The 26,220-nt window shown below is 41.7% G+C and overlaps 1 protein-coding gene across 1 annotated transcript; it reads left to right on the forward strand.

Annotated features, from left to right (window-relative positions):
- NMBR (neuromedin B receptor) lies at window positions 1-25,948 on the forward strand. Its single transcript, XM_006020680.1, has 3 exons — window positions 1-425; window positions 21,523-21,871; window positions 25,547-25,948. The coding sequence occupies exons 1-3, from the start codon at window positions 1-3 to the stop codon at window positions 25,946-25,948; spliced, it is 1,176 nt and encodes a 391-aa protein (XP_006020742.1).
- Window positions 25,949-26,220: the final 272 nt, after the last annotated feature.

Here is a 26,220-nt window from a genome sequence, read left to right on the forward strand (position 1 = left end):
ATGCCTGAGGAGCCCCTCGCCAACCTGAGCATGCAGCCCCCTGCAGGCAATGCCAGCCACGCCGGGGTGCCCGGGAAGCTGGAAGAGGACCTCCTGCCTCCTGACCCCCAAGCCGCCGTGTTCATCATCCGCTGTGTGATCCCTTCGCTTTACCTGCTCATCATCACCGTGGGCTTGCTGGGCAACATCACGCTGATGAAGGTCTTCATCACCAACAGCGCCATGAGGAGCGTGCCCAACATCTTCATCTCCAGCCTGGCTGCCGGAGACCTCTTGCTGCTGGTGACTTGCGTGCCCGTGGATGCCTCCCGCTACTTCTTGGAGGAGTGGATGTTCGGGGAGGTGGGCTGCAAGCTCATCCCGGCCATCCAGCTCACCTCGGTGGGAGTGTCTGTCTTCACGCTCACCGCCCTGAGCGCGGACAGGTAAGGGTGGGTGTGTGAGAGAGAGAGAGAGAGAGAGAGAGAAGTGTTATGAGCAGGGATCCTGGTTTTCCCTGATTTAAAAAAGTCCCCAATTTTCAATTAAAAAAAAGTAACCCCAAATCCACAATTTTCTGGGATTTCAATGAAACACCACTAACATATGTATGTATATTAGTGGTGTTTCATTGAAATCCTAGAAAAATGTGGATTTGGGGTTACTTTTTAAATTGAAAATTGGGGATTTTTCAAAAATCAGACAAAACCAGGATCCCTAGTTATGAGTAACTGAGGCTCCCAGAAATAAGCCGCATAAACCACTCATTTTTTTTAACAGATCACAGTCCAGGTGGTCCTATTGCAATTCCCAATGCTTCACTCCCTCAACGTTTCTCTTTCATTTATAGACGCACACTTTCCTATTGCTGTTCCCCTGATAGGAAACTGTGGAACAGAAGTGCTAATCCTGGTAGGACTCATTAATTTCCATAGAACTTGTAGTGTCCATATCCCATTTCTTTTTTTCACTACTGTGGATAGCCACATAAGAGTGAAACATCACTTCCAAGGCTTGAAGTCCCCAAAGTGACCCAGGTACATTTTGTTGCAAGAGTTTAAGGAACAAACCATCCACTTTCAGAAATGAATCTGCCAGATGTCATGGATCTGTCACATTTCATTTTTTTAGGTATGAATCTATCATGGACATATTTAGAGAGAGTTTCATTTTAGTTTAAAGAATTCCTAGCAAGGCAGAGAGATTGCTTGGCGTGTGCGTATGAGTGTGTTTTAAACATAGTATTTTTGCTCTGCAGCAGCAGCAGCAAGCTGCCAGAAACTATTACCAGAACTAGTCTCTTACTATAGGAATGCCCATTCTTTGTTTTGTCATATTGGTGGATAGTCTCCCCTAAACTGTTTGTAGAAAGCAACCATGCCCTTTTCAGCTTCACTGCAAGCACCTGGAAGAACGATCACCAGCCACCACCATCCCAGTCACCATATAAACAAAACCTTCAAGACTTCTTTGTATTTAAAGTTTTCAGCTCTGCAGCCTTTTCTCTTAACTGATTTAAAGGTCTTACTCCAGGTGTGAAAAGCGACAGCATCAGACTCTGAGCCTTACAAGACAAAGTATTGCAAAAATGATTCTCAGCTTCCTTTAAACTTGCATGAAGTCTCCCCCTCAGCCCCTCCAACCTTCTTTCCTTCCTCTTTCTGACCTTTTTCTTCAGCTACACATAAACATCCCTGAATTCCACAAGGTAAAGCTCTTGTTGACTTCTACAGGAGTTTTATCTGAGTATTTTGACTTTGAATGTATAATGTTTATAAAGGTTTGTGTTTGAAAAATATATCTTGAACATTAGTAGGAGGTTTTAAAAAAAACCTGTAAAAATTTTATCTTTGGGGTACTTATTTCAGGTCTTCAGCCACCTTCCTAGGGAATTTGATTCTATCTAACAACCTGTTCCAAAATCCTCTAAAGTTAATTTGACTTTTACTGGCTTTTGGATTAGTTCTATATATTTATATAGATCTATATAAATATATGTAGAGAGAGAGAGAGAGAAGGAGAGATGTCTACATATATATATATGTATGTATGTATTTACACACATATATACATATATACACATGTATACATATATATCTATATAGATATATATAGACATATATATCTATATAGGTATATAGATATAGATATATACATATATATCTAAATGTAAACATATATCTCTATATCTATATATCTCTGTATATGTGTGTGCTTATTTTTGTATGAAGCCTTCACAGCATATCAATATACTATACTTTTCTGCAACAATAAAAAACAAAACATGCAAGTTTCTGATCATATCAGTTCAGTACTTTATCTCAAATTGCCCTCAACTGTATAAAGCATGGACATGCAAGAAAGCTGCATTTTGCTACATGTGATATTTCTTTTAAAAATATAATCATAACATGTTATTTGATATGGGACGAATTTTTCTGAGAGGGATGTCAAAACTTCAGAGATACATGAGTGAAGGGAGGCAGTGGTAGTGTAACGGTTCAGGATTTACTCAGTTATTTTACTTTCAACAGCTTTTTGGTGTTTGATTATTTTTGTATTGCATGTACAATTGTGTATCTCTGCTCTAAAACTAGTGAAGATGTAAGTAGTAAAAATACTACATTTATGAAGACTATTTTTAAGTTAGTGTTTCATGACCTGGAAAACAGCTTATGCCCTTGTAACTCCACCATACAAATATAATTTCATCATAGGTGTATTCCTTCAACATTTCAGAGGTTTGTGCTATTTTATGAATTTCAGAAAAGGGAAAGCCAAACATATTATTTCATGGTTCAATTTCTTCCTTTTTCTCATAGATTTTGTTTTCTTTTACTGAGAATGTATTGGTTTAGTAGATAATTACCAACCTTGATGCCACTGACTTAATTAGGTTTCTAATTAGGTCTCTGCTACTTTGGAGTCTGATTTAACTTTCATAGAAGCCAACTAGAGTCTTAACTTAATGGGCTTCTAAAGCCTCCTTGTGTGTGTGTTTCTAGGCTAGAAACAATAAGCTAAGTAGGAGGCACTGATGCCAATGGGATGCAGGATTACAGTATGTGTTAAAGGGGCTTATATTTTAATATATATTTAATTTTATGCACAATAAATGCATTCTTTTTGATGGACTACTCTTTTTACTGGTATCCTTTGAAGTATTTTTCAGTAAATTGTAACAAAAAAGTTTGTTGTTTTTTATTCATAATTTGATAATCTTTAGGTCTCCACTAGAAAATGCAAATTACTTTAAAGAAGAGATTCATATTTCTTTTTTAGCTTTTGGATGGAAAAGGGATAAAAGGTTTTCCTTTAAACTTCAGTGGGTTGAAACATTAAAAAACATACAGTCAGAGAAAAACTGAGATGGGAGAAATCTTAGGATGTCATTTATTCCTATGCCTTGGTCAAGGCAGGATCATTCCCATCTAAATTATCACAACCAAGTGTTTGTATAACCTGTTCTTATGGAGTCCCAAAGATTGATATTCTCCAATCTCTTTACCTAATCCTGATGCGGATAGTGGTAGGGACAGTGGAACTGGCAGTTGTGTGGTGATGTGGCCAGCAGTGACTTGAATAGGGGCAGTTGGGTGGGGAGGGCATATCAGGGGCTGTGGTGGCTGTGTGGGACCAGCAGCATTAGGGCAAGTGACCACAGGGCCAGCAGAGCTGTGTATAGATGACCCTTGATCACCATCCAGCTGCTGATGGACACATCCACTGGTGCCCAGGGGTTTTGGATTCTTTAGCAGGCCATTTTCCACGGTCACGCCCTCCCCCCCACTTTTCTGGTTGCCCATTGATAGTATAGCAGGCTGGATGAAGCAGCTCCACAGGCCAGATCTGGTCCATGGGCCACATGCTTGAGCCCCTGTGCTACAGTAGTGATGGTCTCTGAGAATGAAATATTACAAGTACAATTTTCATAATTGACCATTGACTGTACACTATGACCTTTGAGTAGTGACCTTTGACTTGTTTTGGGTGAAGGTCAAGTTTATATTAATTTCCCTATCAGAATGCTTATACATAGAATCATAGAATCATAGAAGTAGGGTCAGAAGGGACCTTGTAGATCTTCAAGTCTGACCCCCTGCCTGGGCAGGAGGAAAACTGGGCTCAAATGACCCCAGCCAGGTAGGCATCAAGCCTCTTCTTAAAGACCCCCAGCGTAGGAGCCAGCACCACTTCCCTTGGAAGTTGGTTCCAGATCCTAGCCGCCCTGACTGTGAAGTAGTTCTTACGGATGTCTAATTTAAACCTACTCTCCAACAACTTGTGGCCGTTATTCCTTGTTATCCCGGGGGGCGCTAGGGGAAACAAGGTCTCCCCCAAACCCTTCTGGTCCCCCCTAGTGAGTTTATAGACGGTCACAAGGTCCCCCCTCAGCCTTCTCTTGTGAAGGCTGAACAGGTTCAGGTCCCGTAGCCTCTCATTGTAGGGTCTGCCCTGTTGTCCCCCGATCATGCGAGTGGCCCTCCTCTGAACCCTCTCAATGTTGTCCACATCCCTCTTGAAGTGGGGTGCCCAGAACTGGACACAGTACTCCAGCTGTGGCCTGACCAGTGTCGCGTAGAGGGGGAGGATCACCTCCTTGGCCCTACTTGAGATGTACCTGTGGATGCACGATATGGGAGGAGCTTTAAAATCAGAGCTTTAAAACATAAGAAAGTAGGAATCATTCCATATACATGGATTCCTATAAGAGTAGTACAAATGTCAATTAGAAACAGTAGTAGCTACAAAATGCCTGGAAGGGAAGTATTAAATATGCCTGGAAGCCAAATAGAATAAGTACAAATTGACTGAGTTAAGATAATAAAGCAGAAACCCAGCTTCTGTAAATGAAGTTCTTCTGATTCGTAGTAGCTCTGGATTTGGCCTAACATGTGCTACCTCTTTTTAAAAACCCCATTGGCTCTTTTTATGGCTTATACTTCATTTGCTTAGTCATATATTTTTTATTATTGGACTGAAATATAATTCTGTTGCCTTCCCTAAATTTAATTTTCTTTTTTAAGGGTGAGTTTAAATGCAGTGTGTCAAATGCAGTCCTCCTTGTGCATTGTGCCCTTGAAATCAATGAAGTTAGACCAGGCTACAACATACATATAGAATACGCTTATCTTTTTCTTCAGAAGCAAGTCAGGGATTGCTCTGATGAGACAGATACTAGCCTAGGTGTGTAAGAGTCATAGGTGAAATCTTGGAACTGCAAATGGAACTTGGCTAGTACTTCAGTAGAGCCAGGGCTTTGCCTCATGTATTTTTGTGAAATTTTCATTAATTCTTGTCTCTGATCCCAGAGCACATAAGGACATGCCTCAAGTTGTGCAAATGTACATTGCTGGATTCAGGCTTTTGTTTACATCCTTTTTGGAATTTGAATAGTATAATTATACTCTGCATCCATGTCTACATGTGCTGTTGTTACTGTGCTATCATTTAGTACTTCCTTTTAGAAGGACTAAATGACAGTGCAGTAACAGCCCATACTGCACTATGCCAGCAGCGCACAGTTATTTTTAGCTGCTACATGGCTGTAGTAACATGCTATAGCGACAGAATGTGTTGCTATGGTGACATTGGTGCATTGATGTTGCTGCGGCATCATGGTTTATGCCCACCGGCGCTATGTCACCGTAGCGCATTGCTTTGGCGATGTAGCATCTTGTGTAGACGCATCCTGTTGGAACTGTTCTGTGTCTGCCTTGTCTTATGGCCTTGTTCAATCACTTGCTTGATAAACAGAATTTACTGAGCCTGTATCACATTTAGTTGATGCCACAAGATAACAGTCTTTAAGGAGGACATGAACTGTATTGACAACACATTCAATAGAGGCATTAACCACAAAGCACAAGGTTTCATCCTGATACCCATATCCGTATATGCTCTTTCCTGTTGGCTTAGTTCTAAAAGACACGAAGTTTAGCATTATTTACAACCCCATATTTCTAGGTGAAAAACTACTTTTTGATGAACAAATGGGACAGAAATGTTCATATCACTATATATTCACAGGGTACCATATTCTAGGATGTTACACAAAGCTCTTCTGCTTTGACATGTTAATGTCAAGGACTTCTCACAGAGATGCAGAAGTACCGTATTTAAATATAAGATGAGGCAGTATAGGGGAAAAGGTCCTTATCTTACATTCACATACAAGTCAACCTCATTAAATACATTGTCTATCATTAAACTGCTGACAAAAGCAACATGTGCTCAAAACGAGCATGACTATAAAACACACACACGCATGTGTGTACAGACACACACTTACATATATACATTTACATTTTCTGTGGTCCAAGCCAAATCAGCCAAATCAATTCCAAATCCATGAGTCACTCCAGAATTATAAGTGGCCTTACTACCGGCAAACATCCTCCACACCCATCTAGGATGTCAGATGTTCCCAAATCCTTTGGCGGGTATCCTACATGCAGGCCCAAACCTGGAGACTTGGAGTTTCGCTTGCCTTCAGCCATATGGCTGCAGAAGCAAGCTAGGGAGGAGTCTCCCATTTCCATAAAGTGGGCATAAAGTCAAGATCTCTTTACTCCAGCAGCTAAGTGGGAGGTTAACTAATGCATTACCTTTGTGGGTACTACCCCCATGCCAGGAGAGCAGCCATCCCCAGGCGTGACTAGGAAAACTGCCTCTGTAGTCACGGTTTTTCCCCTGCTAGGTAAGCATAGGAATTATGCTTGATCCGAGCTGACAATTTTGTTTTAAAAAAAATTCTGTATTCCAGGCCAAATTAGCCAAAACAAATTCCAAATCCCTGAGTCCAGAACCATAAGTGGCCCTACTACTGGCAAACATCCTCCACCCCTATTTGGGGCTTCAGATGTTTCCAAAACCTTTGGCGAGCCTAATGATTAGTGTAGCTCTGACCTCCGTGAGGTAAAGTTGGACCAGGATGCCCTGTGCATCATCTGTATATATATTTTTGGAGTATTCTAGGACTCAAGAACATCCAGTTCCAGTCATGAATGGAGAACTAACAGCACATGGATCCTTTGTCAGGGGTATCTGGAGTACATACACAAACTGTGCAGTGATGAGCTATGTAGTTACCATGGCTTGAAGTCCTACTGACTCTGTTGAGGCTCAACCTAATAAAACATATGGTAAATCATGAGCCCTTTGGCTTTAGACTAATATTATGCATAGTTTGTGCTATATGTAAGTGGGTGTACAATTAATGAATGTGCAACTGGGTTCGCAGCATATTGAGCTGGGTCAAAGCAGCCTCAGCTGGCAGGAGGCCCTGGGGGTCAGCCTCCCAGCCCAGGGATGCTCCTGCCCAGCTTAAAGTGCTGTGTAAAAAACTCTGCAGCAGGCTACTACTTGTAAATACTTGTAAGTACTTGTAAATACAGAGTTAATACGTTTTCCTGCAGCCTAACAGGCCTGCATGTGTAGACACTGAGACATTGACTGCAGAGATAATTAGGCAGCTCTGCAGTAAATATCTCATGTAGACATGCCCAGTAGGTGCCAAAGTGCTACTTAAAAGTATGTGTATAGAGTATGTGTGCTAAAACTTGTAGCAATTTCAAAAAAGGTCAAACACATCAATTCTGAATGAACTAAGTCTATGGGTACTATATACAAATTCTACAGCTACATTTAATTTCAAGGTCAGTGCTTTCAAATTTGCCCCTCACTTCCATGGGCTCTGGGAGAGCAGGGTCTGACAGAAGGGAGAAGGGGAAGGGGCTGCAGGGGGAAGAAGTTAGAGGGAAGCAGAGAGCAAAGGGACCACCTGATCCCTGAGATTTATTTTCCTTGCTGTAGCAGTGGGAGGGGGGAGAAATTCAAGCCAAACTTCCAATAATTAGATTCTCTACCTGGAAAATGATATCAAATTTATTAATTTTCCATATATAAGATCTAGTTATTGGGGGATCATATCATAATCAGGGTCATCTTATATTTGAGTACATATGGTATTCCTAAATCAACCTAACAGATTAAAATGATTAATTCTAAACTGGAAATGAAAGGGATCAGAGTATTATTATGAGACAGACAACTAGATTGGGACTAGGGGATATTCTTCAGGAGGAAAGTCCAACTTTGGTGAGATAGCCCAAATCATCTAAAAATTTACTAACAATAGAGGCAAACATCAGGAGACAGGCGGTTTGGTTTATGGTATCACTTTCCTTCTGAGAAGGCTGGAAATGTTTCTTTGTTGCCTTGTCAAAAGTACAAAAACCTCTGTGGAACGGCTATTAAGAACACCCAACCTGAAACATTGGTGTTCTATTGTTACTTTCTCAATAATTTTTGTTCAATGTTTTCTTTGAGACCATGTGTAAAATGAACTTCTTTAGCTGGACAAGTCTTTCCCAGCGAACATGGGATTTACAGGTTTCCCTCGATTTATGTGGTACATGGTTTCCCAGAGAACGGAGCATAAATTAAATTTGCATAAAGCGAACCCACTTTATAATGTAATAAATACGGATAGGTTCCCGTGGCAGTGAGGGAGGGAGGGAGTGAGGCTGGGACTAGGAAAGGGGCAGGGGGAGGGGTACTGCTTCCGGGGCTTTCCCACAAGGTAGCAAACCAGGGGGAACAGATTGGCACTCACCCCAGCCCTGGGAGCAGCCGACTCCAGCTGCCTGTAGCAGCTGGAATGCACTGTGCCCTGGTGCAGGCAGCTGGTGTCAGCTGCGCCGGGAGCCACTCCAGCAGGGGCTGGGGTGAGTGCAGACAAGTGGAGCCCTGGGTGGCACAGAGCATGGCACTCACACGGCCCCAGGAGCAGCCGACTCCAGCTGCCCGTAGCAGCTGGGCTGCACTGTGCCCCAGGGCTCTGCCGGTCCCACTCACTCCTTCCCATGATGGAGTGGCACCAGGACCAGCTACTGGGCTGTACTGTGCCCTGGTGCAGGCAGCTGGTGTCAGCTGCTTCTGGGGTCGCTCCAGCATGGAATGGGGTAAGTGAGGACAAGCGGAGCCATGGGTGGCGCAGGGCATGGCACTCACCCTGGCCCCAGGAGCAGCCAACTCCAGCTGCCTGTAGCAGCTTGGCTGCACTGTGCTCCAACCCCCCTCAGAGCTCTGCCGGTCCCCACTCACCCCTTTCTGTGTATTATATTGGACTTTTGTTTTTTTTTTCAATACCTTTACATATACTTCTATTCATTTCTGTATTTCTACATTAGCTGTGTGACCTTTGGGGATATTAAATGTACTTTTATGCCTTTAATATTTTTTTTTCTTAGAACTGCATATATTGGTTTATTGTAGATTTCTCTGTGCTGCTATAATACAAAACTTTAGGGGAATATGCAAATGAAAAGAAACCTAATAACAATTTGGAAAGGGGGGCAGAGGATGGGTTGATGGAAATAGTAATACGTGAAGAATTAGATAAGACAGAAACCCATTTTTATTCGGGAGTTAAGGATGTAGGAGCAGATTCCAGCTGTTGTACTGTGCACAGCTCCTACAGCTTCAATCAAGGTTTGCTCAATTACGCTTTGCGGCATGTAAGATATCTGAAAATCAGGAGGATGTTATTTTCCTTTTAAGAGCTTCTTATTAATTATTCTACCTATTACAGGCATAGGCTATTGCTATGTTATGAAAGGAAACAGAAGACATGGCTTTGAAACAATAATAGATTTACAAAGGTAAACTGTTATTAAACAGTTTTTGCACTGTAAGTTTCTGCCTGTAGTCACTTGTGCTTTTGTGCAACTGATATTGCTGTTGACCTTTTGCTTCTGTAGTCATGCCTTTAGGAGATGGAAATCAATCTTTCTTATTTGAGCATGTGCAGATCAGCAAGGTAACTCTTGACTGCTTCCCTAAGGATGTGAAGAACCATTGCACATACAGTAGATTATATAAAGGTAATCAATGTGTCACTAAGGGGTGTATCTTCAAAGGGCTTTGTATTAGGCACATACTTGGGAGAATGAGTGAGAAACAAACTTCCATCTGCTACTCTGCCTCAAAAGTGCCTTGGTAATTCAAAACTCCAAGAGAAAATACCCATAGAAATAAGTTTTTTTTTTCTCCCTAGGCTGTTATTATAATATAGTTGTGGTGGTTTAAAAGTAGTGGATTGAATGGAGAGTCAGCAAAAAACAATTCAGATAAATCTCACTCCAGTGGCTGCCCTTTTCTTGCTCTTCGGGAAACCTGTGCAGTTAAGGATGATTGATTTCCATGATTGTCTTATCTGTGTGTCTGAAGATGGCTGATAAGGCCTATCTGGGACTGACAGACTCTACTGCAGCTCAGACATGTTTTTCCATGTGAGGTGGGTGGTGCTGGGTTCTTGATTTGGTCTGCAACATGCAGTTTCTGCTTCGGCTTTTTCATCTCCGGTTGTTGTCATTAGGTTTCAAATACTGAGATCCCTGCAGCAAACATCCTCCATTTGGGGAGGTCCTAGGCAAAAGTTTTTCACAAGGTGACATTGATGACTTTTTTTAAGTTGGCCTTGAGGATGTCCCTGAAGTGTATTCTCTGCCCTCCTCTTGATTATATGTTTGATTGATCTGGGAGAATAAAACTTGCTTCGGGAGTCTGGAGTCAGACATCCAGATATCATGGCCTGCCCCATGAAGCTGATGTTGGATGATCACCACCTCAATGCTCGTAGTGTTTACTTGCAGGAGGACACTAACGTTGATGCATTTGTCTTCCCACTGAACTCAGAGGACCTTCCACAGGCAGTGTTGATGGTACTTCTCCAACAACTTTAAGGTGTCTCCTGTATGTTGTACATGTCTCAGCTTCATACAGCAAGGTGGGGAGCACTGCCATCCAGCAGCTGTGAGGCCCCTGGCAGATATTAAAACAATGGCAGGATTGGGAGAATTTTCTGCACCATCCCAAACATCATGCCTCCTGCCATGCCATGTGTGTATGGTAGGAGATGCAATGTTTGGGATGGAACATAAAATTCCTCCAATTCCAACTGCTGCAGAGGGTCCCCCCAGCCTAATCCAGTAGGTTCCACAGCTAGAGCTGTCCAGAGCTGGTCCAACAATCAGCTGATTGTCAGACCCAATCCTGGATAGTCCTGGGACTGGTTTGAGACACTGAGGGGATGCAGAGCAAGGCAGGAATGGCTGTCAGGTTTGGGGGTTGCTAGGTTCCCACTAGGGAGCCTTGAGATCTGCTTCCCAAGCAGCTCATTTTCAGCGTTCAGACTGGGGCTGTCCCAGTCTTGATGCTGACCACCAGTCTCATGCTGCTGCTGAGAACCAGGTGATTGTTAGCATCAGCATATAGGTGGCTGGTGAAGTGGAGGAGGGAGTAGCGCACCTTGGGATACTGGAGAATGTGTGAGGCACATCACGTGTGTGAGGCACATCACCCAATGTGTGACATCCCACATGTTCAAATTCAAGCTTGATAAAAACAAGCTGGTGACTGGTTGGCTATTTTTATCATGCAATAGTAACCAGTTAATTGCACAATAAATGGAACATGTGTCAGGGGCCTTAGACTGCTTACATATTTAAATTCATTAGTTGCCTTTGCTTGATCCTGACAAGATGTCTGGGCACTTAGATGCAGGCTTCTAAGCATGCTCAGAAGCAATCCAGTTCAAGCAGCCAGATGCCTAATTCCTACCTACGATCTGTTGCAATATAGAATGGGGCTGAGAAACACCTGAAGTTTACCTATGTCTCCAGTCTACTAGGAACTCACAGAACATGCTCACACTGACAACACTGAATTCAGTGAGAACAGGATCGGTCAGGATGAATATCACTCAAGGACAGATTGTAGTGGTACTGCCACACACTTTTTGTCTTGAAGATTACCTTTCTACCTGGTGGACAGGAAGAGGAAGAGAGGACCTAGTGTTTCATCCTTTGTGCCAAGACTGTTCATGCCTTTTGTACACAGAGCATGAGTACCTAATCCTGTCAATTTGGATTGCCCACCTGCAACAAGGTACCTATTTTTTAGGAGTTGTAACACTTAAGTAGTTGTACTTACAAGGCTGATCTGGATCTGGCCCTTTTTCTTTCTATTTTCCCAGATACCACTATCCATTATGAGCAAGGCTTGTATTAGCTAAAGCTGCCCTAGTACACTTTTATAAAATGTGCCCAATAGTGAATCTTTGGGCACACGACAAGGTTTAAAATTGATTAATGGGAGCTCTCCTGAAATCATTCCTTTAATTCATCCACCATTGCTCTCCTATTGTCTTATCATATTACCTTTTGTCTAGAAATCAAGTGAGACATAGGAGGGAAAGGACCTGGCTTCTAATCCTTGATGCCAGAACTGTTAATGAATTTTGCATTAGACAATCATGGAAAAATATCCTAGAAATTATTCTGGCAGCAGGGACTATTATGATTGCTGTGCCAGGCAGAAGGACTTAGTGATTTCAGCTGAAGGGCTAATATTTTGCAAGATTTTTATTACCCTTAAAGAACTGTAGTAGATTAATTGGAGATGATATGTTGAAGCAGAGACAAGAGAAATGGCAGAGAAATGTCTTTTTTCTTCTCTGAAAATCTGGGAGAAGGGAAAATCTGGGAAAAGTTCTATATGATAGAACTTTTTCTTCCTTCTATTAGAGGATTCAAAATGAAAGATAAAATTAAAAAATTGTTACGGGGATATTTTAGGAAGAGAAACAGACTGTGCTGGAGTATTGTTGCTGCCAGCTCCTTGCTCAATGTTACATTTTTCTTGGAGCAGAATATTTTTTTTTTCCTTGGGGTGCCTACCTATCATGAACATGTGTCACTGACATTCACTTTGAGAAACAACTTTAATTGTGTTTATATACAATCAATTTATCTTCATTCCAAACACAGTTGATCATGTTGAATGATCATATCATTGAACTATTTGCTTCTGGCTGAGCCAATTGTACTTAGTAAAGGAACAGATCTTGAACAGGCAGCTTGTAGTTATTTCAAAATAAATTGATTGTCTGATAAAATGCTAAATGGGGATATTCCAGGTGTCTTAAAAGAAGTTCCTCAAACACTGAAACATCGAATGAAAAATTTTAACACAAAGTCAATTTACACTGTGCTGTAAATAGTATGGTTCTATAACCTTGAGACAAATAAACAGATTCATGTAAGTTAATGGAGCTACTCATCTAAGAAAAAAGAGGATTTGGACCTGTCTAAGGTTTCACTTTACATGACTACTTTGCATGACACTGTCTTTTTGTAATAAATGCCGAGTACAAAATTTTCATTCTGTGTTTAGACTCACAATGATCCTTTACAGTGTTAATCTCAGCAATGTCTTCCTTTGCTTCCAGTCTGTAGCTAGTCACATAGTAAGTTGTCAATAAATAGTTATGCAAGGTAGATGCCATTATGTGGTGAGCGGCTGCAATCCATGCACTGGGCCCAATGCACAGAAATGGGGCGTCCAGCAGAAGCTGTGTCCTAAATCAAAAAACACTTCCACTAGCATTCAAACAACATTCAGCATAAATCAGGGTAATACAACAGCAGTTTGCAGTAAATGGCTTTAAATTTTATCTTAGGAATCAACACCTTTGCATCTCCTGGGCAATAGCTAGAACCATTAGCATCTTTTTGCTGTCTCAGACAAACACAATCTGTCATCAAAATAGTAGGTACAAAATTAAATAGAAGAACACTTTTTTCTCAATGGGCACATCTACACGTGAAATTAATTGGAAGCAATAAACTCCTGCACACATTGTGCCAGAATGTATTTCTCCCAGGCACCACATTTAAACATGTGCTTGGGACTGCAGCACTTTGAGCTGGGTCAGAGCAGCCCTGGCAGTCAGAGGACCCTGGGAGGGTCAGCCTGCCAGCCTGATACTCCTCTGACCTGGCTCAACATGCTGCAAAGGGGCTGGTTGGGGCACAAGGGTACTTCAGTGTGGGGTTAGCTGGCAGGCAGCCCCCACACTGAAGCATCCTTATACCTTAGCCAGCTGGGTCAGCATCTACATGTGCGTTGCTGTTCACTAAAAGCTCTGCTGCAGGATATTACTTGTATTTACAAGTACTAACGTGTGGCAGAGTGTTTAGTTTACAGTGCCCTAATAGGGCCACATGTGTAGATGCTGAGATGTTTACTGTGGAGCTAATTAGGCAGCTCTCAGAAAATGCAAGCTCTCACTCATTTTTTTGACAATGGATCAATAGCAGAGCAGTTCTGTTGCAAAGACCACAACTGGTCAGACTGTTTGACACTATGGATTTCTCTTTGAAATTTCTGGGTTTATCTTACAGGGATCCTGGTTGTCTCTGGTTAAAAATCCCAAATTCTCTGCTTTAAAAAAAAATCTAAAATTCTCTGATTAACCCCCACCAAATCCCCATTTTCCCCATGTTTAAAATGAAACATCACTATATATACAGGTATCAGTTGAACACAAAGTTTTATTGACATATTTACAATCTGAAAGCAATTTAGAAACCTACTAAGGCCACAATCATTATAAGAAAATAAATTCTAAATGTCTATATGTTTTGGTGTTTGATTTTGTTTTTTTTATCATAGAAAATCAGAGATCCTCCTACTCACTTCACACACCAGGATGTGGGTCCAGCTGAACTTGTCCCTTCTGCTGCTTTGTGGTGCTGAGCAGCCCTGATATGCTGGTGCCCCTCACTCCCAACCCACAGCCTGCCTTCCCCCCAACTGTGCTGGTGCCCCTCACTCCTGATCTGTAACCCTATGGCCCTGCTGGTGCCCCTCAATTCTGACTTGCAGGGCCCTGGCTCTGTTGGTGCCCCTCATTCCCAACTCAAAGCCCTCTGCCTACCCCCCAGCCTTGCTGGAGGGAATCCCCAGCTGCCAGTGCTACAGGACCATCCTGCCTGCTCCCTGTTTGGTGGGCACCAACCACAGCCAGCCAGCAGTGCCCAAGCCCTGGCCGCACTGCACACACAGGTGGGCTCTTTCTTTCCCAAGTGGGAGGAATGGCCAGAGTGGAGCTAAGAAGAGCCCATGGCAGGTGGGAGGAGGATGTGGGCTGCCTGCAGTGGAGCTCAGGGCTCCCGACCCTGCTTCTCTCACCTCAGGAGCCTCCGCTGCCCAATGGGTTGGACCTGGCATGGAAGGGCAGAGCAGGGCAGGAAGGCTCAGTGCTACAGCTGCTGCCAGGATCCCTGTACCAGCTGCACCACCAAAGTGAGGCACCCCTTCCTGCATGGCAACATTGCAGGTGGCCATGGTGAGAGAGAGGGAGTGGGGAAGGGTTGGCAGACAGGACTGCGGACAGTGATGTGTGGGGCCTGGAACCAGGGTGGGAATGTGTGGCCACCGCACCCAGTGGGGCATAGGGCTGTGGGTGCACAAATCCCCTCGACTTACCTGCAGAAGCTGCTCTCTCCACCACTGTCTGGGGCTGTATTCTTACCTGGGTCCCGCTCCCCCTAGCTCCTTGTAGGCTGGAACTCTGCCAGCTGGCAAGGGGAAACCTGTGGTTTCCTGTGTTTTTCTCCTTTAAAGGAGAAAATCTGTGTTTTTCTTCTTTAATTGAAAAATCCCTGTTTTTCTGCCACAAACAGAAAACCTGAATCCCTTCTTATGAATCATGTGTAGGTGTTGCACACCTAATAGTGCTAGCATTGCTTGGTGCGTCAGGATGAAATGACCCCCTGGTCTAGAGTACATTTTCTATTTACATAAGACAGGGGTGTCAAACTGACCCCAAACTCTGAGCCAGGGCCAGAGCATGAGGCTCCTTCCAGGCTGGATCTGGAAGGCCAGTGACTGTGATGGGTCCAGGACAGAAATGGGCATCCCCCTGCTGCTGCTGGCTATGTCCAGGGGCCCAAAATTCTGTAGTGGGTCATGCCCCTCTTTGGCTACTGTTTTAGCTTTCAGTAGCTTGCCTTTAGACTGGCAGGCTGGATGGCCTTGTTTTGCAGGCTGGATCCAGCCTGTGGGGCATGTTTGACATCGCTGACATAAGAAATTGCAGTTAGTAGTCTGGCTTTAGTAGAGTTGTTTTCTAACCTGAATAACTGTATTGGTAATACAAGGAAAATAAATCTGTTTGTATTCTCCTGCACATGAACCATGTTAATCATCATTCTTTGTAAATAGTTTGAAAGGACTGGCTCCTGGAAAGCGGCAGAGAAATGGTTTTCATTATATATGTATAAGACTCATGTCAAACACTGAGTAAATGGATCTTGTCTCCAGAAGATTTAACTGAAAATGAAGTTCCTTAAGCATTATTGTGAAGATATACTCTTTTGACTACTGTATTGGCTTTTGCAAATAATTTAATGAAGATTTTTTTATTGTGTGGTTTTAAGGCCCTGACTGTGTCCAGGCTTGGCTTTAACTGTGCAGATTCAATGCCTGTGCAAGCGAGTTACCTCTTGGAGCTGTTCTAATTAAAGTGCCCCCCTCCACCATTCCTGGAGCATATGTATAAACACCCATAGTTATACATCTTGAAAATAAAAGGATTGTCATTTTATTCATGAAACAAACCAATATATGGTAGACATTATTATCCTGACATACTATTTCATTGCTATTGGGCATGTCTCCACATATAATTAACACACCTGAATTTTCTGTTTTCTGTTTACCCAGAGTAAGAAGCAATTGGTAGTCAAAGGACCACATATTTTTCCTTCATTAGGTGTGTAAGTGGTGCATAAGTGCCACTTAGATGGTAACATGCATAATTGTGCTTCTAATTCCCCTTTTTCAGAATTAAATTACATTTACAAGCATAGATGAACTACATGGCTATTATGTAGCTGTATGTATTGATTGTGGATCCACTGAGCATGCTCCATCTTTGGAGGTGTGTATTTGCTGTGTGCATTCTGAACAAAAAAAGTAAGAAATGCCATTTACTGGGCCACACCATTGGTCCATCTTGCTCAGTATCCTGTGTTGTACCATGGCAGAGAGTGGATCCTGAAAGGGAGAGTGAACAGGGTATGACCCGGGTTTTTTCCACTGTTCCTCTCGCACTTGTAGCCTCCAGCATTTAACGTCTAGGAAGTTCTGATTCAGAGGCTGCATCCCTAACTTCCATGTGCAGTAGCTCCAAGAATCTATCCAAACCCTTTTTTAATCTGGCTGAACTGTCAACTTCTACATCTTGTGGCAATGAATATCACACTTTAGTCACACAGTGTGTAAAAAAGAACTTCCTTTTGTTAGCTTTAAATTTACCATCTACTAGTTTCATTTTGTGATCACTAACAGTGGGCAGACTGCAGGCAGGTCTCTTTAAGTGGAGCCTGGATTTGCCTGGTCAGTCAGGACCTGCTGGGAAGACTCCCTGCCTGGTTGTGAAGCCACAATGTGACTAGACAGAGGGATGGTTTTTCCATCCTTGGGCTGCATCCCCGAAGTACAGTAGAATGAACTGAGCCTTGGGTATATAAATAGCCCTATTTTAAATGCTCTGCCATAATCACATATACGTCAAGCAATATTACTGCTTTGAGCAGCAGTCAGGAGCTGCACTGTAAGGCAGCTTTCTGTTAGTGAGCAGCTCACCTCTGTTAGTGAGCAGACAGGAGCTGCACTGTCAGGCAGCTTTCTGTTAGTGAGCAGCTCACCTCTGCATAACCTGGGGCAGTGGGTATAGGGGGGCTGTGGAGGCTTGTGCTCTCTAATGAGAGAGGCACATCTCTGGCAGTGTGCCCCACTCCCTGCTCTGCTCTAACCTTTCCTGTCCTGGTGTTTTTCCTTTGGAGTGCAGTGTCCCTCTCCCTCCTGGGACTCACCTGTGGAGGGTCTGGGCCACAGTAGCTCTGGCTGGATTATGTGCCCCCTATACTGCACATCCCTCAGAGTCAGCATGGTAGGGTGACCAAGAATGCTCCCCTTGAGCATGAGAGGATGCCCTGGAGGATGGTGGATAGGACAAATGAAGGGGCAAAGGGAAGTGTGTGTTGGGGAATAACAGGGAGTGTCTTCCATGAGGTTCATGGGCTGTTGAAGGACAGGGATGCGGACAGCATTTGAATGCAGGTAGGTGTTCTTGTGAGGCATGCCATATGTGGGTGCTGGTGTGCTCGTGCAGCTCCATGCAACTCTTGGCATGTTGAAGATGCTGCCTGTGAAAGAGATCTTTGATCTTGCTTAGAGCAAGTTCAGGCTCTGTACAGCCTTCGTGGTGGGCAGCTAGCCACAAAGGAGTCCATAGCTGCCCTCTCATTACCTGTATACCCTACCTGCCTGTCTCCCTGTACTAATAATGGAGACACTTATGCTACCTGGAGGATTTTAGAATCATGCCTACACAGTTTGGTCATTTATCTATGACTTACGCAAAAGCTACCCTTTGTGGGCCCAAAGCAACAGGATTCTGCCTAATCTCTTCACAGTGGGGCTTCAAGAGACCATGTAAATGTGTTTATAGACTGAGGCACCAGCTTCCAAAGAAAGACTATAAAAATATTGCTAGAAATTAATTGCTTTTTCCAGCAGTGGCAATGATAAAGGATGGAGGAAGCTCAAATGTGCCTGAAGACTTAATTAAAACAAGGACTCATTTATAATAACTTCCTGGTCTAAATGGCAACATACAGTTGACTAGGTTCACCTAAGAGGTTAATGGGGGTGGGGGGGAGGTGTAGATTTTAACTGATAATTTAAGTAAATAAAAAATATTTCATATTTTGCTTCATTTCCAAATATTATTCCAGAATAAATCCTTGTCAATTTTATTTATTGAAAACTTGCATCTAATAGATTTTAGGCTATGCTATTAGCTATATGAGAGGTGACAAACACCCTCCTCTCTAGCTGGACCTGAACCACAGACCTCCACGTGGGCTGGATTTGGATCTGGTGGTGGGCCAAGCAGCAGTGGTGGGGTGAGTGGAGGCAGTGGGGGTTAACACAGCTCTTGCTCACCTCTTGCAGTCAATACTCTTTGCCCAATGTGTCTCTGTGCCCTGGATTTCAGTGGCAGGCCCTTCCCCTGAATCCCCAGTCCCTTTACCAGCCCTTCATCCCACATGACATGGTTCTACAGGCTGGATCTGGCCCATGGACCATAAGTTTGAGATCCCTAATTTAACTCAGTGAAATAATGTACAAAGACAGAAGATTGGTAATTATATTTAGCACCCTTCCTTAACTGTACTACTGAATCCATCATTTATATTTCTTTCATCTCTAATCTGGATTTTGTTTTCTATTTTACCTCCTTTTACAGGGACAACCGATTGTCCAATTCTTCTAGGTGCTGAATGCCTTGCAATACATGTTATCTTCAGTCCCACATAATGGGAGTGGACCCTAGGCAAAGACAGTCTGACTACTGTAACCATTTAAATACTGAAGCCATTTGAAACTACACGGGGAATTTAGGTAGACAGAACATAGAGATGATATTTGCCAGGCTGCCCATCCTTGATCCTGTGAAAAGGGCCCTGGGATCTTTCTTTCAAGTGATCATACACTTGGTTTTTTATCTAATCTTAAAGTGATCACCTCCAGTGGCACAATGTGGAACTGCTACAAGCTGAGCTGGGTCACTGCTAATCACCAGCATCAATTTTTGGCAGCTTCTTGCCTAGGTATTGAACAGGCAAAATACTGCTTGGCCGATGAGACCACAGTCCCAAATGATATTGTTGAGGCCAAAATAATCCAAAATCATGTAGTGGGAGAAAGAAAAATATAATTTGTAAATGCACAGTTTTAAAAGAAAGAAAATGGCACTATAAACGTTTAAAAAAAGGCAGATGTCAGCTTAAGGCAACTCAGTCAAATAAAGTGAAACAGATAGTTTGTCATTCTGTAATGATATCAAAGAAGACAGCAGTAGGAAACAAATTATTGCCTAATAAGGTCATGATTTATGCTTGGAAGCCTTCATATTCTACAGAATTTTGCTGTCCCTGGCCTGATACCATTAAGGATATCCAGTAGACCTAGGTGCCCAGGGAATTCTGTTTTGGGAGAAACAATGAACATAAATGATCACAACTAGCTTGTTTTTTCAAGTTCAATTTTCTGCATCAGGGACTGGTTCTAAGCCTACTGAAATCAACAAAGGTCTTTCCTCTGACTTTAGTGAACTTTTGGATAGAAATGTCTGTTGTTTTCAGCTGTTTGACTATGTGAAGTATAAAGTAGTCAAAGTTCAGTGTGAACCAAACAATCCATTGGGATATGGCAGGTAAGACATGCCAGTTCCTATAGCCAGCCTCATGAGAGAGTGATGTAGGTAGTATCATATCCAGCTGCCTTTGACTCCCCCAGCCTGAAAGGCCAGGTACTGTACTCATTTACAGCCTTGAGCAACAGGAGGTAGATAGCCCTTATTGTCTCAATAGAAGACTCATGTTGAATTGTGCCTCGGACAAACTCCTTGGAGGAAAAAAATTCCCCAGCTCATAAGATTAAAAATTTGCTACTGGCCTTTATGTGGCGTAGTTTATGTTCCCCTTGGTTCCCAGCAGCTTCACAGGTACATATGGACACAAAACCATCTCATCTACTTGCTCACAGTGTGGGAGAAGCACTGGACCTGGAACTTGTGCCCTCATCTCTGTGCCTTGATCTGTAATCTAGGGAGTTTATATGCAGTTGTGTAGGCATGCCTGGAGTCAGAGTTTGTTCCAACAGTACAACTACAGTGTACAGATAGTGGCTGTTTTTAGACTGTGGCTAAGTCTATCCTTGGTTATCTACTTAGGTGGCCTATGAATTTATGTATATACAGCAAGTACATATTTTTGTTTAGAGTTGTATGGAAAACTTTCCCCTTTTTTCGATGTTTTGAATTTTTTTTAAAAGCCCTATTTCAAATAAGTTCAACATTTGAGCCAAAATGTTGGAAAAAAAATTAGGTCAGGTTAACTGAAATTTTTATTTAAACAATAATTAGCCGACACGTTTATTTTTTTTTCTTTTTTTTTTTCCAAACTGGATAATCAGTGTTTATGAAAATGTCTACACAATACATTTCAACAGTTTTGATACTTCTCTTTCAAAATAATTTTTGAGTAAGTAAAATTCAGTCCTTTCCCATGGACAGTTTTAGTTTTCAGTCTTTTCTAACAGAAAAGTTTTGCCATTTTGTTCAATTACTTCTACTTCCATTTTTTTAAATATACATTTTACTTTACTATGGTAATATAGTTCTGCTCAGTTGAATGATTTTGACTTTTTGGTACTTGATTATGAATGTCATCAATTCTGTCAATAGGATATTATAATATGACATTATAATTATAATTACAATATAATTTTATATTGTGTGTGTTTGTGTGTGTGTGTGTGTGTGTGTGTGTATATATATATATATATATATATTTATAACAGATTGTCAAAAATCTCTTGCAACAATGCAGTTGGTTCAATAAATGATATCACCCACAAGCATCCTTGCCTGTCACATACATTAGTCCAATAAATATAGTCAAATAAGTGGGCTGATTACAAATAAAAGTATGATGTCATATAGGAAGAAAAACCTCATTACACTTTTTCATCAAAAGCACGTAGTTCATTATGCATAAAATGTTATATAATAAGTGTCAATTATTTTATGACAGTTTATTTATTTTTGACTGTCTCCAGGTACAAAGCAATTGTAAATCCCATGGATATCCAAGCATCCAGTGCTGTCCTGTGGACTTGTATTAAAGCTACTGCCATTTGGATCATCTCCATGCTGTTAGCAGTCCCTGAAGCTGTGTTCTCTGAGTTGGCCATCATCAATGACACAGATAACGTCAGTTTCCTGGACTGTATACCATATCCCCAGACTGATGAGATGCACCCAAAGATCCACTCCGTTCTGATTTTCTTAGTGTATTTCCTTATCCCTCTTGCCATCATTAGTATCTACTACTATCACATTGCAAGGACCTTAATTAAGAGTGCACACAATATCCCTGGAGAACATAGTGAGCATTCCAGAAGACAGGTAAGTGAATTGCACTTTATTTTCCTCAGCGAGGGAGAGTCTGTTGTGTAAGTTTACAAATAAAATTGCAAAAGCTCTAACATCCACAATAAAGGTTTATGAAGACTTCAGCATTCCAACAGTCAGGCATTCAAATTAGTATTATTCAAAAATATCTGTCTTAAATCTTGATTTGCATCTGCTACTAATCTACATAACTTGCAAGTGAGCATTTTTATTTCATGTTATATATGAAATGCAATGAAAAAAAAGCAGCTGAAGACCATTTCTTTCTTTACTATTACATTTGTAGTTATCCATCAATGTTATCAATTGATGACATTAATTAGTATTTTAATGGAGTATGATATTGGTGGGTGTATACGTACATATTATGGGTTTAACCTCTACTTTTATGTTCATTAAGAAATAGCTGGGGCTCCTAGTAATAGCTTTACTAAAAAATCCAGTACATCCCAAACTACCACATAGAAAAAAACGTAAAGAGCCAGTTTTCTACATGGTGTAATAATATTAGAAATTTCTAGCTTCAGAACTGATCCTCTAGAGGTGGCAGTAGGTGAAATCTAAAATCAAAGGCTGACTTTAGCTGTTTTGATTTGCATGTGGCTGAAATCTCATAACAGCTTTTTTGTGAACAGAATAGTGGAAGCTATGTTATTACACCTGATCTACTTACCCTGCAACTATTAAAATTAAAGAAAAACATCAGAAAAGGTTACTGAATTTTGTGAAAATTCAATCTTTTTAGGAGTTTGGGAACAGTTTGAGGATTTTCCCTTGTTTTGTCTGTGACCAAAAATTGAAGGACTGACATACTACAGGAAAGATTATCCTTCTGGACTTTCTCATCCATCTTGAAACCAAAGGGCTCTGGAAGTGGGGAACTTTGATTAGAGTGGGTCTGAGAGCTGCTTTAATTAAAGCGCCTGGAGTATTTCATGTATCAGCATCCCCATGCTTCAATATGGTGGCAGGGGTGTTTTATCTAAAGCTCATTCAACGAGCCTTAGATAAAGAGACCCCACTGCCATTTTGATGTACAAGGACACTGATACTTGAGACACGGAGGCTAGCATGGTAATTACTATGCTCCAGCAGACTCAATCATGTCTACTCTGGCATGCTGTAATTACAGCGCATCAGAGCAGCCTCCATACTTGTGTATAGGTACCTAAAGAGTGCTTGAAATTCCTTGAAAAAACTTGTAGAATTTTCCACCCATTTCTACAGTAAGGTGGCTTGTGGAAGGTGATGTGTTCCTGAATAAAACTGCCAAAACTTTCCAAGCTTATCATAATGCCGAGATAGTAATCACATCCATCTTAACATCTTCTACATCCTTTGATAAAGATTTTTGAGAAAGGGCATTTTAACCACTCACTCAAATCAATGTGACACAAAAGCAGACAGTAAGATAGTAAAACACTACTCATCAGAACAAATGACACAATAGTTTTACCGTTCTACAAAGATGAGGTAAAGTGATTCAGACATGTACAACTACTTTACAGAAATACTTAAATTGTTTAATAATAGTGCTCACAAAAAGAAAAGGCAAGCTATTGCTGCCCACATTCTTGTGTACATTTAGTCCGACTGAGAAGAATGGGCACAATCTTAATAAGAAAAAAAAAACAGTGTCCTTTTTCACTTAATACTTTTAATATATTGTAGGATTTTCTTAAAGCAGAAATACATACTTATCAGCATGGATTATTTTCTTATCTTATCATTTGTGAAATGCAGAGAGACATTTAGCTGATCTCACAGAATGGAAAAGTATAGCATATTCACATCATGTTGCTGAAACTACTAGAAAGTATTTTTTTTTTTAAATAGAGACACTATTTGTCAGTTTATTTTTCTAGTTTATCTTTTTGATGAAAAATATAGGACATACCATTTGTCAGAAAGATAGGATTTAGATTTGTTCTATTAACCAGGTTTCTAAAGAAAGAAAAATGTATGTACAGGCTAGGTACAGATGTTCAGGGAGGCTAGGGGGAAGTTAAATCATGTTAAAAAAGACCACCCAATTGAATTTAGTTTGCCCAAGTTCAGACCTAACACTTAGATCCTTTGCTAGGTGGATCTAAGTGTGAACTGTACAGCAGTTCAGGAAGGTAAAATTAATCTAAAAATGGCCAACCCAATCTATGTTAACTGTACCTTGGAGGTAGACTAACATAGATTGTGTCCCGTAAGACCAAACTTCTGTGCAGCACAGCCCTGGGGATGGGAAAGCCCAGCTGCTGGCCTGATCCTGGGGACTGTACTGTTCCCACCCCTCCCAGGCACCAGGCTCTATTTAGACCCCCAGGCCCTTGCCCCACTCCCAGATGAACAACTTCTCCCATGTACCAGCCAGCCCTCCCGAGCCCACCAATTCTCACCATCCTGCAAGCCACTCCCAGTTGTTGGCTTTACTGGCATTCACAAGTGCTGGGAGCCAAGGAAGCATTTTGGGGTGGGGAGAGGGGCAAAGAAGATGGGAGAGTTGTTTTGCTGGGGTGGGGGGGTTATTTGTCTTGGGGTAGAGGTGGTCACATGGGGAGAGAGAACTCCCCATCCTGCCAAAACTCCCCTGCAGAGCCACCAGCGCACACCAATCCTTCTGCTCTTCTTCCGACCCTGACTTACTTCAGTCAGGCTCCTCAGACTGGTGAAAGCCAGTAAAACCAACCAGGAGTGGTTGGCAGGATCAGGACCAGTTTGGCAGGGGCTGGGAAGGTCCCAGGGGTGGGGGAGGTGGTAGGTTAGGAGAGACTTTCTAGTACTGCAACCCTTCCCTGACTCCTCCCAAGCCTCCCCACAGACCATGCTAGTCCCTCCATATCCTGCAAAACCCTACTGGACCCCACCAACACCCCTGTGGACCTTGCTGGTCTCCCCAGTCCCTTCTACCCCCTTCCCCATCCTAACTAACTTTAGATTGAGTGGCTGTTTTTAACTCAATCTAACCTCCTAACTTTCCCAAATGTATGTACATACCTTCAGATTGCATATTTAAGTTTCCATTGCAATTTATATTAATGTGTGTGAAGAGGGTGAAAATCCTATGGAATCAAAATGGCAGTTTTAAACAGTTTCTATTCATTACACAAATATAAATGGTTACATAAAGTAGAAAGCAATGCTGAGTCAGGAGCAACTGACTCAGGATTATGGCAACTCCATAATCCTACAGAGATCATCTTTCTTGATAAAATCTTTATGGAAGAAGAAAACAGCAATATTACGATTACATGGTTAAGGCTTTACTTATCAGATTATTAATGCCTGTAATTTACTAGTCATTTTCCAAACCAACCAAGCATTGAGATCTGGTTAAAAGGAATACATTTCACTAGCTTACTTGGTGGGTGCTTTTGGGCTGCAAGCCAGTATATACTTAAAATATGATTTCATCCTGAGACACTTATGTGAGTAACAAACCAATATAGTGTAACTACAAGCACCTGAGGATTGGTTAATGCAAGTACACTGTACATGAGAAATGGAAGTAAATGAGATGGAAAAGGTAACTGAGTCTTGAAAGAAGGGCTGATCTTATTTGAGTTTTTGTTAAAGTTAATGTAAAGTGGTATCTGCTACATGTTTTAATTAAGTCAGTTATGTGGATTAACTCTATTCAGTGTTGTTCATTTGGGTTCTGTTCATTTATCTTTTTAGATGGAAACTCGAAAGCGCCTGGCAAAAATAGTCCTGGTCTTTGTTGGCTTTTTTGCTATCTGTTGGTTCCCTAACCATGTGCTATACATGTACCGGTCCTTCAATTACAATAAGATTGACTTATCACTAGGACATATGATCATTACTTTAGTGGCCAGAGTACTCAGCTTCTGCAACTCCTGTGTCAACCCATTTGCACTGTATTTGCTCAGTGAGAGCTTTAGGAGACATTTCAACAGCCAGCTTTGCTGTGAGAGGAAATCTCATCAAGAGAGATCTACCAGTTACCTGCTTAGCTCCTCTGCCATTCGGATGACTTCTCTAAAAAGCAATGCCAGGAACACGGTGACCACCATGACTCTGCTGAATGGGCACAACCTGAAACAAGATGTGTCATTATGATTTAATCAGTGTACTACTTGATCTGGAAATTCATTTGAGCTTTTATCTTACAGCCATGCAAATAATTTCAGGTTCTCTCACCTGTCTAACAATATGATTGATCTAAAGTATTGAATAAAGTCTTTTTATTTGAGACTACCTCATGTTAAAATCTTATTACTTTCACTTAAGAAAGACATTTCTGAATGAGAAGAGGAAAATGACTTTAAAGAATGTTACTGTACATTTGGCATGTCAGAGGTTTGGTTTGAATAGTAGTATAGCTGAACTGG

The sequence above is a fragment of the Alligator sinensis genome, unplaced genomic scaffold, assembly GCF_000455745.1.
Source record: "Alligator sinensis unplaced genomic scaffold, ASM45574v1 scaffold542_1, whole genome shotgun sequence".
Taxonomy (NCBI): domain Eukaryota; kingdom Metazoa; phylum Chordata; order Crocodylia; family Alligatoridae; genus Alligator; species Alligator sinensis.

Excerpts from the sequence above, each read along its gene's own strand:
- NMBR (XM_006020680.1), top strand. The coding sequence starts at position 1 with ATGCCTGAGGAGCCCCTCGCCAACCTGAGCATGCAGCCCCCTGCAGGC. Across the intron at positions 426-21,522 it reads ACCGCCCTGAGCGCGGACAG|GTACAAAGCAATTGTAAATC; the intron begins GTAAGGGTGGGT and ends GACTGTCTCCAG. Across the intron at positions 21,872-25,546 it reads GTGAGCATTCCAGAAGACAG|ATGGAAACTCGAAAGCGCCT; the intron begins GTAAGTGAATTG and ends TTATCTTTTTAG.